This window comes from Eurypyga helias, unplaced genomic scaffold, assembly GCF_000690775.1.
Source record: "Eurypyga helias isolate BGI_N326 unplaced genomic scaffold, ASM69077v1 scaffold17318, whole genome shotgun sequence".
In the NCBI taxonomy this organism is placed as follows: domain Eukaryota; kingdom Metazoa; phylum Chordata; class Aves; order Eurypygiformes; family Eurypygidae; genus Eurypyga; species Eurypyga helias.
The window spans coordinates 149661-163786 of NW_010265162.1; the positions used below are offsets into that span (position 1 = coordinate 149661).

The following is a 14126-nucleotide window of genomic DNA, read 5'->3' on the forward strand; positions in this document are numbered from 1 at the left end:
AACTAAGTATATCAAAAACATTAAGAGGGAATTCTAACAGCTTGAGATCAATGGTAAAAATGACAATTTATATCTATTAATCCACATGGTTTCTCCCATAAGCTACAAACAGACTTAGTAGGCCAGAATGACCCTTGCCACCTTCCAGAAGACTATGAGAATGATGCCAAGTCAATGAACAGAAGCAAAGGGAAGCAAGAAGGCCACAAGAACCGCTATACTAAGAGGGAATTCTAACAGCTTGAGATCAATGGTAAAAATGACAATTTATATCTATTAATCCACATGGTTTCTCCCATAAGCTACAAACAGACTTAGTAGGCCAGAATGACCCTTGCCACCTTCCAGAAGACTATGAGAATGATGCCAAGTCAATGAACAGAAGCAAAGGGAAGCAAGAAGGCCACAAGAACCGCTATACTGACTACTGTATTGCATATGCACTTTAAATACCTACCCAAAATAAAGTCAAAACACCTACACACATGCCATGCCTCCACAGCAAGGGATGGCTCACCAGTCACGCCCAGCAGAGCAGCAGCCCCCAGCCTCCCTGGGCAGTGACCGGATCTGAGCGTGCTTGGACACAAGCCCTACATCCATGAGACGGAGGGCCCTGGTCCTGCCAGAAGTGCCTGACGAGCAGGACCTCGCCCCTGTGACAGGTAGGGGTTCCGTGCCGACCCGCAAGATGAAGCCACTTGCCTAAATGGGATGTGTTACACAGCCTTCAGCAGGGTGAAGGTAGAGCCAGGGCACTGCCGTGCCTTCTGAGCCCTGCAGCTTGCACAGGACTTCAGAATTACTGGTTGTAAATTGATATGGTAAAAATAAAAGTTTTTCATCTCATAACCACCAGTAATTCTTTTTCTAATATTACATTTTCACATTTATTCATGCTTTTGCTATGGAATGGCAGGGAGAGAAAACAACAGAAAAGAGAATGAGACAGTGGGAACATTGATATTTTTATGTGTGTGTGAAAGACTTTCTCCTCTTTTCCACAATTTCATCCATTTAAAAAAGAAGCAACGCAGAAGTTTAATTTTACCCCAAGACTCCAATGGAACAATATTTTTATAACAACTAATTTTCTTAAGAATTTCAATTCGATTACTTTAAGTAAGCAGTGCTTGCAAAATAACTTTGGCCAGTTTATTAACCAGGCATGGAATTATTCAGGGCCGTTTCATACCAAACAATAAGATCTCATGACAACCATGCCCCTGCTGCATTTAATAAACACAAAGTCTGCCCATCCCACCCGTGCTATACTAATTAGTACAAGCAAATGCTGAATATTTCTGTCTTCATATTACTAGTGTTTATTTTTTGTGCTTCACAAATTTCTGACAAAACCACAAATCTCAGATCACAAAGGGCGTTCACAGAACATGACCCACGCCAACCCACGTGACAGTTTTGCAGCTTTGGCCAGTGCCTGGCACCTCGGCCTCCAGGCACAGCTTTAATGCAAGTCTCAGCACCATCAGTCCTTCCTCTGGGGCAAGTAGTAAGAAAAGGTCTTTCTCATGGAGGCCTGGGTTGAGTCTGATGCAGAAAGCTCAAACCCTTATTTCTGTGACCTACTGTCACAGGTTTTTCCTGTGTCATTACTGGGCACGAGGCGTGCTTTCATGTGCGATACCTGAACGTCTCTCACTGCCCTACATGTTCCGTACCCCTGCATTAAGGTCAGAAGGGGCTGGACTGCCCGGCAGCATGGAAAGTGCAAGAATGATCCTCACACAACTTAGCTTTTCCCCTTGACAGGTCAGGTGGCTCTCAAGACAGCTCCTGTCTTCTGCCCCTCCATCTCACTCCATGCAAGGTTTCATGCAGCCCTCACTAGATTTTGGCCTCTCCTCAAAAGTCTCAGTGTAGCTTAAGAAAGAAGGAGAAGCAAGGAGGACTGAAAATGGAAAACAGACGTGTTGAGATCCATCCCTTCAAAACCCCCACAGAAGGATCACTGGAAGAGTCAGCAGGTTCAGGTTGTGTTTTAAAAAATGTTCAATCTGAAATGCTTTCAACAAACCTAAAATTTGAAAAAGACAAAATCTCTTTATCCTTACAGTATTCAGAAATTCACCACACTCTGCCTGTGAAAACACACAGAACTGCAACAATGACTCATTTTCTACTTGTAAATGTACTGTCTTACCTTTCTAAAACAGAAGTTGCTCATTAATCATCACTTGAACTTAGAAATCACAGTGGAAATGACTACTTAGTGCAACTCCAATTTAGAGTTGAATGCACGTAAATACAAGGAAAAAAAATGAATTATGTCCAAATATGTTTACATACAAATATTTCAAGACTGGCCTCCTGGTCAAGTGGAAATACGTAAATAAATGCTATTCAATAATTGTGTCCCATAGTGGAAAAACAACAATTTTATTCCGTTTTGAAAATGTCCAATCCAGGGTCAAACAAGAGTGATATTTGTATCTGGGTATATAATTATGCCTTTATGAATGACATACTAATAATCTTTCCCCCTCTCCCCACGTGTTGTGTAAGATCAAGAAAACCCATTAGCAAGCCATGCTAATATAGTATCATGAATCTATAAAAACTAAAATTACAGAAATCAATCCAAACAAGTAAGCTTCAGTCATTGTCAAATAGTCTAACATACTAAGGAACTATAAAAGCTACCAATTTAAGCTAAAGTTTATTAGTCTTTAATACAAATTCAGAAGTACAGTATTAACACAGCTAATTATTAAGATTATTTTCTTCTACCATGAACTGACCCTACAACCAGTCTGGCTCATTCTTTCTGGTTTCATTAGCACACAAAAATCACCAAGCTCTATATCCTTCTGCAGTTATTCAGTGTAAAATTACTTATTAGAATTGCCTTACTTAACCAAATTTCCAGCACTCTGAAGGTTATACCTCTGCTTCAATAGGGAAAACCTAAAAAGTTATTGTCCAAAATAATCAACAGGAAATTTCAGCATAAAGTGACCAACCTGGCTAAGAATCTTCTTGATTGTGTAATATATTTATATTCTTTCAAACATTTCTTCAGGTTTTTGTTATTGATAGCACTTGATGCAGGACCATCAAAGAGAAGAAGATACAGAGACTATACAGTACATATCATAGGATAAAATTAAACCCAACAGATCGGCAAATTTAGTCTCCTAAACATGTTTCTGTTCTAGTTGACCAGAAAAATTTACGACCTGTTGGGTTTTTCTTCACCCAGTGCTCAGACACGTATCATTTCAGCTTCACATCCTGAAAGACTGGCTGACTACAGAGACACATTCAAAAATAAATCAATGGCTTTTGCTAGCTTGGCCCGTAAGTTTACTCTGAAGGATGATATACTCCAATTCCTGCAGAACTGGAATGCAACTAAGAATGCAGTAATCACTGTATTTAGGAAACCCCAAAAAAGTCGAAGTGAACAATCCAGGCTTCCAAATAATTGTCATCAGACAGGGAAGAAAAACAGAGTACTGAAAGACGTCTGCTTGAATTCCTCTCCAAAACCAGGCCCAGCTCTCTACATCACTGCATAAGAATTCATTTATGGCCAGAAGTACCAACCATAAGTCATACACCTTGTCTGAATTAATATTCTTCCTTGCTGGAAAAAGAGCAACCTTATGGTTTTCTCAGAATCACTGTCCTCCTTTTCAATAAAGACATGCTTACTGGTAAACGTCAACATGTTATTCTACAGTGACTGCATAAAATTATGCTCACACTTTCTAGGCCTGAAGGGAACCGGACATGTAGGCGCTACCATGATACAGCAATGATGTTTCATAGCACCCCCATGGCGGCCACAGTGGGGTTGCAGCGTACGCAGGAATTGGAAGCTAATCACCAACCTAATCTCAACATGACAGTAGTTACAAACACCAGAGTACACGGCAGCTCCCACTGCTGCTTGTGAACCTCTGCTACAAAGTTTGCTAGTTTAGGCAAAGCTCCCACTTCCCCATGCACACTGAGCAAAAGCTACTACTTCAAAGCAGCCGCCTGAAAAAGTCATTTGCCAGGGACCACATCACCTTCCCTACATTTTGCGATTGCTGTCGAATATTTACAGCTAGTGCTTTTTCCTTTCCCATGGACAAGCCCCCAGCTTCGCAGGCCAGAACGCCACCAAGTTGTTGCGTACCAATTCCTGCGTGCAGCAAGCCTCTTCAGCATGAAGTTTCTTGAGTGCTCTCCAGACTGATAGGAACTGCAGCTTGTTTATGCTTAAAGAGATTTGACAGCTTCTAACAGCCACTTAAACTTTGATGTCCCATGGAAGCCCCCCAGCCTATTTTTGAAGCATCTGTTTCTAAAATTCCTGGAGTTAGTGGTGCCAAGAAGAAGCGAGGCCTTATTAACATCAGATTGGCTCTCTACCACACTAGAATTTGCCAAGTGCTTTCCAACAAAGCTACAAGATAACTTTATGGACTTTTGTGCTTCTGAGACAGCCCTGAAGCCTCCAATTGTGGCCATGAGAGGAGCCTGTAGGAGAACCCAAGACACCACTCACCAGTTCTGAGCATGTAATAGCATCATGATTTACCAAAAGAAGGAAGGGGGCGGGGGGGGAAAAGTCACCATCCTGAGTAAGAGTCTGCGGTCAAGCTTGCAGAATTCCATACAAAACCCGATAGTGCCGCACTTAACAATGCAGTTAAAATTTACTGCGCACAGGGAACGGCAAGCTGCTTAGCAAATGCATAATGTCTGTACATAACATTAAAACCTCTTCTGAATTTGCTATAATTCATGCCATTGCCCACTTAAATTAATATTTTACCCCTGAACTTCCCAGTGGTGTAGGTAGCACACCTAACGTAATAAATCACCACCACTTATAAATCTGAGTGGCAAACTCTTCTTTACTGCTGGAATAGAACTACTTGGAGAATGAATGTTAAGAGCATTCATAAAGTCATGCAATAAGATTTCAGAGACTATGACTTAAAAAGTACTGTCCTAGAAATCTTTACCCTTTCTCAAAATTAACTACAAGCACCTTCTCTATTTGTGTTTTGTCTGAGATGGAGGAAATTTTAAGATAGCTTTACCTATAGAGGGATTCGTGACATTATTATCTTTGTAATTAAGGCATGAGTGCCACTAACATAAAACTGATGTGATCAAGACCATCATCTATGGGGTGAGCAAGACTAGTCTCAGCATACAGCACAGCATAACTTTAGCCCTATTTTTATTCATGGTTTATTCATGCAGAGCTAGAAAATGAAGCCTTTCTCTTGAATCACTTTCCAGCATCAGTCTCCTGGGACAGGGCGAGGTGCACAGCGCACACAGTTCTAGCAGCAACCCAAAATTACTGCCCCAGTTAGGGATTTGGGATCAGGCCCTACACAATATGCTTTTTATATGCGTTCTCGGGCAATCTACTGTTTACTGTACCCCAGCCACACCTCTTTAAAACAGAATATATTACTCCTTTTCCTCTCCCTTTGCCTGTTCTGAACCCAGACAGAAGGTTCATGAAAGCAGGGGACTATCCTTAAAGAAATTAACTGTGTTAATTCCCCGATCATCAAGGAAAAGTCCTTATAGCACATAATCATTTTTGAATGTTTTGCAAGCAAGGGTAGAGGTGAACTCATTTCCAAACCACCTGCTGCTTTAGCAGAAAAGGAGGGAAAACTCTACGCAGTTTATAACTTACACCCACAAGTGTCCAAGTCCACTGAACCCATGTACCATGCATTACCAACAACAGCCCTCCCCTACACCGAAATCCCTTCTAGTCCCCACAGCTCTCCCCTTCCTCTCCAGCACAGCCTGCCATTCCTCCATTGAGAGCTCCCTGCGATGCCCCCAAGTTCTTCCCCTGCTCCCCACCCCCTGTTCCCCTTCAGCACTCTCCCTGTGGAAAGCACTCATCCCTCATCAGCACCTCCTCTCCCAGCTCCACCTCAAAATAACCCATCTCCCTCCCATGTCTCCTCCTTGCATGGCTCTGACCCACAGCTGGCAGAAACATGAGCTGTGGTGCCTCCAAGCAGGTGTTTGCTGCCTGGGCAGCTGAAACGAGGATGCTCCACAGACACCGCCTTTACTGCTGGCACATCAAACAAGTTGCGCGTGGTGCTGCACAAGGCTGCCTGTGGCACAGACCTGATTTAGAAGGCACTTGGCAAATTTAAGGTCCTTCCCCCATAAAACTCAAAACACGTGACAGCTGATGTCGGTAAGCGCAAGACATTCAGGCCAAGCACATTTCACTGCATTCACGACCATGTCAAAGACGACCAGGAGAGAGTCATTCCTTTTTCAGGACAATGCCCCATCCATTCCAACTGCTAAGATGAGGTTTCTGTTCTTAAATGAAAGAGTTCTGAGATTGTCTTTGTCAACTGGTCATATTAAGCCTTCCTTAAAATTCTTGTTCTCTCCACCTGAGCACTAATCCCCTCCCAAGTTCCACCACTTCTTTCCCCGGTTTTCCATCTGTCTTGAGAAGGAACATTATTCCTGAAGAGAAGAACAAAACTGCAAGTGTTCAGAAACTGCAGAAATATTAGAAACAGATTTTTTTAAAGTATTATTTTATCATGTTTCTAATCCTTTGATTATGCTAGCCTTAAGAGCAATTGATATCTGACAAAGACTGTGGGGTTTTGTTTGGTTTGGGGGTTGTTTGGGTTTTTTTTAAATACTATTTTTCCAAACAAAATATACCATCTTATGTGGAGATTACAGTTCAGGTGAGAGTCCCCAGGTTATTCAGCTGAATTACACACACTCAAGAAAAGTAGCACTGTAGGGAACAGCACTGTGAACCCTCGAGATCACCATCAGGCAGTACAGTAACATCAGGCCTTGCTTCATACTTCCCTGCTCATGGCAAAATTAAGTCACACGTAGCAGAAACAGTCACTCACGCTGTACAGCTAACTTTAACTGGCCTCATGTGACATACTGTTCACGAAAAAGCCAAAATGTAAGTTATTAGGAAAAAAAGAAATAAGATTCAATGTAATAAAGTTATCTTCTCTATCAGTTAGCTTAGCTCCTTCACAACATCCACTCTGACTGAATTGTTAACATTTCCTAAAAAGAGATCTATTAGCAATCCCAAAATTTATATTCTGCACTCATTCTAAACAAATATGGGTAATTACATTTAGGGAATATTTAAATCCAGGTGTTAGACAAAAAAAATCAAAATGTAATTATTTTGTGCCACCTGTTCCCTGTACATTTAACAGGAATTTTATAAGCAGTTTGAAGGCACAACTCTGTGGTTCCACTTTGAACTCCTGTGTGATGCCACCAGCTATTTTCTTAAAAATCCAGATCAGAATAACTATGCAATGTTAACCAACAGGGAAATGTTCATATTTTGGGCAGAGAGTTAATGAACCTTTGTGTGCATACTTTTCATTTTAACTCTAAGATGCTCAAAAGATTTACTTGGTGAAGTTTACAAAAGTAGCCAAAGACTTTGTCTCTGAGAGACGACTGTAAAAACTGCAGATGGTCGTTGCAGTCAAAGCATTCACTCTCCTGTAGAAAATAAACAGTTGGAATCCTTCAGTATTGCTACAATCCAAGTAACCCATCAGGATTTGAGGCCATTTGAAACAGGAATCAAATCCACTGCAGAATGAAGGGGAAAAAGGGGAAGGGATGGAGGATGGGAGTGGGGTGTCTTACATGGCAACTCTTAGGCACGCTAAAAATATTTTAATGAGATGTAGAAGCAATTAATTTGACAACGAAACATACCATTGATTAAAACTTCAGGCTTTGACTTTTTTAGCAATATACTTAAAGGAGAGACAAACCTTCCGCATGCTGTAACACGAGAAAGACAGACTCCTCGGAGATGATGTACTTGTGCAGACACACCATGTTGGGCACACAGCGGGGGATGATGGTCGTTCTGCTCCTGCTGTACTCACTACTTTTCCTTAGACCCTGACAGAGAACAAAAAGGTCAGTTGTACCCTCAGTTGCCTTTGGAGCCTGCTGTGCTCTGTGTTTATCAACCAAACTAATCTATCCGAGTTACTCTGGGCTTCAGAGAAACCACTCATCTGCTGCTCTATGCCCCTCGGTCCCCCGAGGCTGTGCTGATGGCATCTGGCGCATTTCCAGAGAACAGAAGATGGCACAAAGCTGCCATTAAAATCAATTACATGGGTCAATGTTTTTATTAGAATCTCTCTCAAACTAAGTCATCAGGATGACACTCAGTTATTTCCCTGTGACCTTTTTTTAAAATTTTATTTTTGTGTCTGACCAAAAGACGCTATTAAAAAAATTCAATTCAAGTTCTAAAGACAAAAGAATGCCTTAGCCTTACAGGTAATCCTCACATTTCCACTGTGCTTTACTAAAGACAACCACCACCACAACAAAAAGGAAAGGAAAGGATTAGTCTCCTTGAGAGGTAATGATTTTTGGGAGGTAGCAGAGAGATGAAGTTGCCAGAAGTGAAAAAATTGATGCGGGAGGGAGAAAGGGATTGGAGAGAAAAAAGAGAAAAAAATTATGTCAATAGCGTGACCTATTACAATATTGATAAACATAAGCAGTTAAATGGGAAATTCAATGTTATCCTCTCTGCCAGTAGATAAAGTGAGGTTCTAATACACAATATTCACAACTAATCCTTTCCGAGGAACAAACAGGTTTTCTGTACCCTGCACGTACTTAAAATAAACAGTTTCAAAGGCCAGATGCACAAAGTTAAGGCAGGGTTGTAAGCCAGTCCTGAAGCAAAGTTACAAAATGTTAACAACTAATTAGAGCTCCATGTTTGAGACACAGTTTTTCAGCCCTTCCTCCCATCAACAGTGGAATTCATGTCAAGGGGAGCCTGAAATAATGGCCACAATAACAATACTCCTACTAAACTAATTTTCAGCATCACAGATGCTCCGAGCATATTGGGATCTTGATCTGAGCGCTTTCTGAAACACAGAAGAGTAATGTGAAAAACTTTATTCTGACTAATTAACTATTCATTAAGGCAATTGTTTGGTAACATTACACTCGGTTTGCACAGCCTACAGATGTAAAACATAGGAAAGCAATTTTGGATAAGACCAGTCATCTGTTTCATCCAGAATCCACTTTGACCAATATACTCTTCAGCTAAGGGGAAAGCAAACACACAGTGTTGTGGATATATGTGGGCTAAGGAGAATTTCCACCTTCAGCAGCAGCCTGCACATGTGCTGAGCCACCGGGGCTTTATGGATGTTTCAAGCAGCACACTGAACCCACCCTTCTTTACCAAAGCCAGCTAAGGTATTGGCCTCAATAACCAGTAGCAACTCAAGGGAGTAAACCAGCACATCTGAGCACCAGAGAGTTACACAGAAAGGAAAGGAAAGCAACTGAGTATCAACAAAAGGAATTCCAGTGCACTTCACAGGGATACATATATGAACATAACAATATATCGCAGAGATAACTCTAGACATTAATTTAAAATGATCTTTGTGTGGTGGTGTAATTTATGAGGCCAAACTGTTTAGAGAAGTAATAAAAGGCATTACTCACCTTCAGTATAAAAGTCTGCTGTGTCCTGGTGTCCATTACAAGCAAAACCTAAGCAACAAGCATTCAGAGAAATATTTAAGATTCATACGAGTGAGTTAACAAAACACGATGCTTAAATGTAATGTGGAATATTCTTACAAAGGAAGTGATATAAGTAATGATTGAAGAAAATTAATGCCCTACAGCATACATTTGATACCAGTCTTGTTTCAGGAAAGAAATATGATTGAGGACCCAGATCTCCAGAGAACTACTGGATTGAGGACCAGGACCGGGACAAGTATTTTCCCCAGGGAAAATACCAAGGCAGTAACTGGGGGTGCAATCTAACAAAAGATGTGTATGGCTAATGCTCCAGGTACAAGGTACAAGTATGGTACAACTACTAGAATGTCACCTGATTCCCAACCAGCTAACTTAAAGAATGCACCCTAACTTGCTAACAGAAATGAGCAGTACTTTTTGATGACAGCACTAATCTAGCAAACCCCGATTTATAGAAATGCAATGGTAGTAATATGATGAAGCACAAAAAGTAACCTTCACATAGCATTACCTTCCTACGTCACTTCACTTAAATCCTCACTGTACCCACCTTCCTGGTGCCTACCTCCTTTCCCACATCAGGTAATGCAGAGAATGATAGAATCATATCACAGAATCATGGAATGGTTTGGGTTGGAAAGGACCTTAAAGATCATCAAGTTCCAACCACATGTTGCCTACCAGTGGGTTCCCAGAGGGATTTTTTTTGCAGTGTGGCTCCATACCTGCTTTCCAGGCAGCTGAACTAAAGATGGCCACACACATGCTCAGGCCACAAAAAAAAGTGCTTTATCAACTGTACAGTCACTGCTGTCTCACTCCTCCACTGCAATTTTGGTTTTACAGCATTCATAAGCCACAACAGAAATGGCTGTAAGGAAGTCTCTTTATGCTACTGCAAACTAGTATTAAGGTAACAACAACAAAAAGAAGAGGATTTATTTAGGGAGAAAAGACTAGCTGTGCTCACCACAGAGAGGAGAAGAGCTACAGCTGCAGAGAGCATCTCTATTAGGAGTGCATCACCTCTACTGAAAGAGCTTTAAACATAGCACAGCAATGGAAGTACTAAATAACGTCTTCCCTCCAAGCAAGCTCCATTTTTTTCTGTGTTAGAAACAAAACAAACAGCAATACATGTGTATATATATTTGGGAAACTGCATCTTTAGGGAGTTGGAACCCTCTGCTTCTCTGTCTTCAAATCACCATGCTCAGGAATTCACTGTTTTCCAACTCCAAGAACACAGATGTGCTTGAAAAGCACCAGCTGCAAGGCAGCCCCACCAGCAGCACAAGCCCAAGCCCAACCTTCCTCTAGGAACAAGAACAAGAGTGTGCACTCACTGTTTATTTACAACAGACATGATAAACTTCCAGTATAAATATCCACATACACTGACACCAAAATATTTAGGCTGCAAAATCAAACACCTCAAGGGCTGCAAATTCCAGCACTGAGGTTACCGAACTTTGAGTCCAACAGACAAGACGCAGCAACCCCAAGTCGCAGTGAAGGCCACATTCAAAAAGACTTCTTGCAGAGGAACGACGTGTCAGGAGTGGGACAACACAGCACCCCCGCTGTCCCTGCTGCGTGGGGCAGCCGTGCCCGCTGTCCCTGAGCGGATGAAGCCAACCAGGTTGACACACTGACCTTCCCTGGGCCACGGGAACTGCGGAAACAGCCGTCCCGTGCAGTGCCCACAGCAACAGGAGCCAGACATGTGCAAAAGGCCCAGGTGGGGAGGTCTGGGGCAGGGTTGTGCGTGCTGGCTTCCACCGGGCAGCAGCTGCAGCAAAGCAACCTTGGCTCTCTGGGATGGCTGCATTCGAAACACTGCCCTCCATCCCTCCCCATGGCACCCCTGAGCATCTCAAGCAAGAGAAGGAGAATTGGAGCCTTCTCTGATCATTCCCCTCTCACCAAATTTCACCCAAAGAAATAAAGTGACAGGCAGCACCTCAAAGACCTCAGCTTTCACTAGGGTTGCACCCAGTTGTAGAAGCTGTTCCATATCTTCTGGTGAAAAAAAGATCAACACAATTTGGTGTTACTGAGATTCCCAAGCAAAGGAATGACAGTTTCCATGTCAAGAGCATGGTCAGGAAAGGCAAATGTCCCCAGGCCACTGAGTTTGCCAAACAATTTTTCGGGCCTCTTACCTGAGGCTTCCAGAAACAGTGGAAACCAGCTGAGTACGTAGTAACTGTAAAACTGGTTTTGCTCTTGCTTAACCAAAAAAAATTAAATAAAAATTACTAGCCAAACAAACAATGAAGAAAACCAGAAGAGCAAGAGAAAAATAAAAGCTACTTTACAGGAGGTGCCAAAAGAAGGTAAAAATGGTTTGGAAACAACTATGTGTTTACAGTCACTTTCCCTCTTCTTGTCCCAAGTTTGTTTGTAACTAGACACTGTTCACACTGAGGCAATAAATACGAGAACATATGTGATTTTTTTTTTAAATATGCCCTTTGACTGTCAATATCTCCCAAACAGGTGTTGGCTAAATGATTATAAATTGGCCTCTGGATACACCTCTTCAACTGAGCCATACAGGACTGGCGATAATATAATTAGACCTAAAAACATCAGGCTGGTGAATGCTTTCCATCTGTTTGGCAATAATGTTTAGTTAACAATAGTCTTTAAAAGAAGCACCTTCAACTTCAGTTCTTAAAGTTATTTATAGGGCCATTCTTAACACACCAGCACTCTTGCTAACAAGGGCTTTAGCCACTTGGAAATTATTAGCCATACGGCTGTACATGAAAAGGAATGGCAGCATTTAACATCTGTATCTCTCCAGATTTACAAGCATCAACCTCATTTAAAGTCATTTCTTAATGAACAGTTCCGTGGTCTGTATTAATATTATAGTTGCATGCACAAAGATCATAAGGCGCCAAACATTTTTTTAATACCAACAGTAGGCCAATCAGTAATGAAGCTGTCAACATAAAGGACAGAATAATAGCTTCTTTAACCCTCAAACAGGATTTGTTCATTTGTAGAGTAGAAGACACCAATTTAAAAACTGCTCATGGGTTTGCTCACCTTTATAAAGACAAAAATCTAATTTGGTACTAATTTGATACAATTGTCTTTCCAATAAAAGCCTCCTAAAGCCATCTTTTATTCCATGATAAAACAACTGCTATAACTAAAACTGTCATGAAATAATTACCTTTGATAGCATACCTTATTGCACAAATACAATTAATGTATTCCTCCCTTTCATTTTTCACACTTGCTTATCAGCACTGTATTAGCATATGGTGTAACAGAAGAGATTAGTGAGCCCTCACCCTGTAAGACGACATACAGAATGACTACCACTAACAGGAATAAAGCAGACAACGGGTCCCTTTAGGGCTAGCCTCATCTGCTGTTATGTTTCAACATCAAAATGAAAGTACAGTTTTATAACTGTAATAACAACAAATAATATTTGTGTGCCTTTCAGGCTAACTACATAGATGGACTAACCAGCTTCTTCCTTCCCACCAAGCATCATACCTTCCCCCCAGCGATGATCATCTGCCGCACCACTCCATTTCTTGGAAAATGATTTCTTTGCTGATTCAATACCAACCCTTCTGCAAGAGGGTTTACCTCAAAAGGGTAACTCCAAGAAGCCCAGGAAGAGCCATGAAAGTAACTTCAGAAGTTCACCTAGTGAAGCTCCATGTGGCCCTGCCAGACTGTGGATTTTACATGGGCCCATCAAACCGAAAACTTGCTCCAAGGGGAGGCAGCCTGCACGCCTATTGCAAAAAGGTGGCTTAACCTGATCCACCCGCACAATTAGAGGACTACATGAATGAGCAAATCACTGTCAGAAAATTGACATTTCAGGAAGGGAGAAGTCCAGGAAAGAGAGAGTCACAAGTGTGTTTGCTTGGCTTTCTACCACACATCCAGAGCAGAGAAAGGCAAGCAGCTTCTGGATGCATTAGCAGGATGCTGCAGAAGTGCACAGCAGTAAGCCTGTCACTGACCCAAATGCCACCTTATTCTCCTCACCTGATGCCCTACAGCCAATTTCTGTATAGCAGTGCTATCCCAACAAGTCTTTCGTGTTTGCATTTCCTCACACTTCTTCCCCATTGCAAAAGGGAGCGCTTCTATAATTCTTTTTCTAAGGCAAAGGGACAAGTCATCACCCTAACAGCATGATGGGACAAAACACAATTCCACATAACATTCCCTGTGGCGTAACTCTGTTCTTCTCCGGAGAGGATCACCCAGACACTCGCATTAGAGTAGGCTGCTCCGAGCTCACGCAAGCTGATGGAACCTGTCCCACTGGTGATGACTACTGTGTAACTTGTAATACTTAATACCTCCGAACAATGAGCTGTCGGCTGTAACATTCAGCATCCTATCTCAGAGGGGAGGGAGAAAAATGCACAGCAGGGCATAGCAACTAGACTGTGACACAAAAGGAGGCAAGGCAAAATCCTATTTGTAATACTAATGTACGAACAGCGTCAAGGTCTACATATCATGCTGGCTTTTACAACACTGTCGCCTACTCGCTCTTT

At 41.8% G+C, this 14126-nt stretch overlaps 1 protein-coding gene across 2 annotated transcripts in view; it reads right to left on the reverse strand.

Moving 5' to 3' along the window:
* RPS6KC1 (ribosomal protein S6 kinase, 52kDa, polypeptide 1) overlaps window positions 1-14126 on the reverse strand; it is a 40668-nt gene that overhangs the window by 19203 nt on the left and 7339 nt on the right. Inside the window, exons 1-3 of one of the 2 annotated variants that reach the window (XM_010156641.1) lie at window positions 10101-10109; window positions 9532-9579; window positions 7806-7938 (exon numbers count right to left, since the gene is read on the reverse strand). In XM_010156641.1, coding sequence (XP_010154943.1) covers window positions 7806-7938; window positions 9532-9567 — 169 coding nt within the window. In that variant the 5' untranslated portion in view covers window positions 9568-9579; window positions 10101-10109. Of the gene's footprint in view, window positions 1-7805; window positions 7939-9531; window positions 9580-10100; window positions 10110-14126 lie in introns of those variants that run through there. The other variant, XM_010156640.1, reaches the window with a different exon arrangement.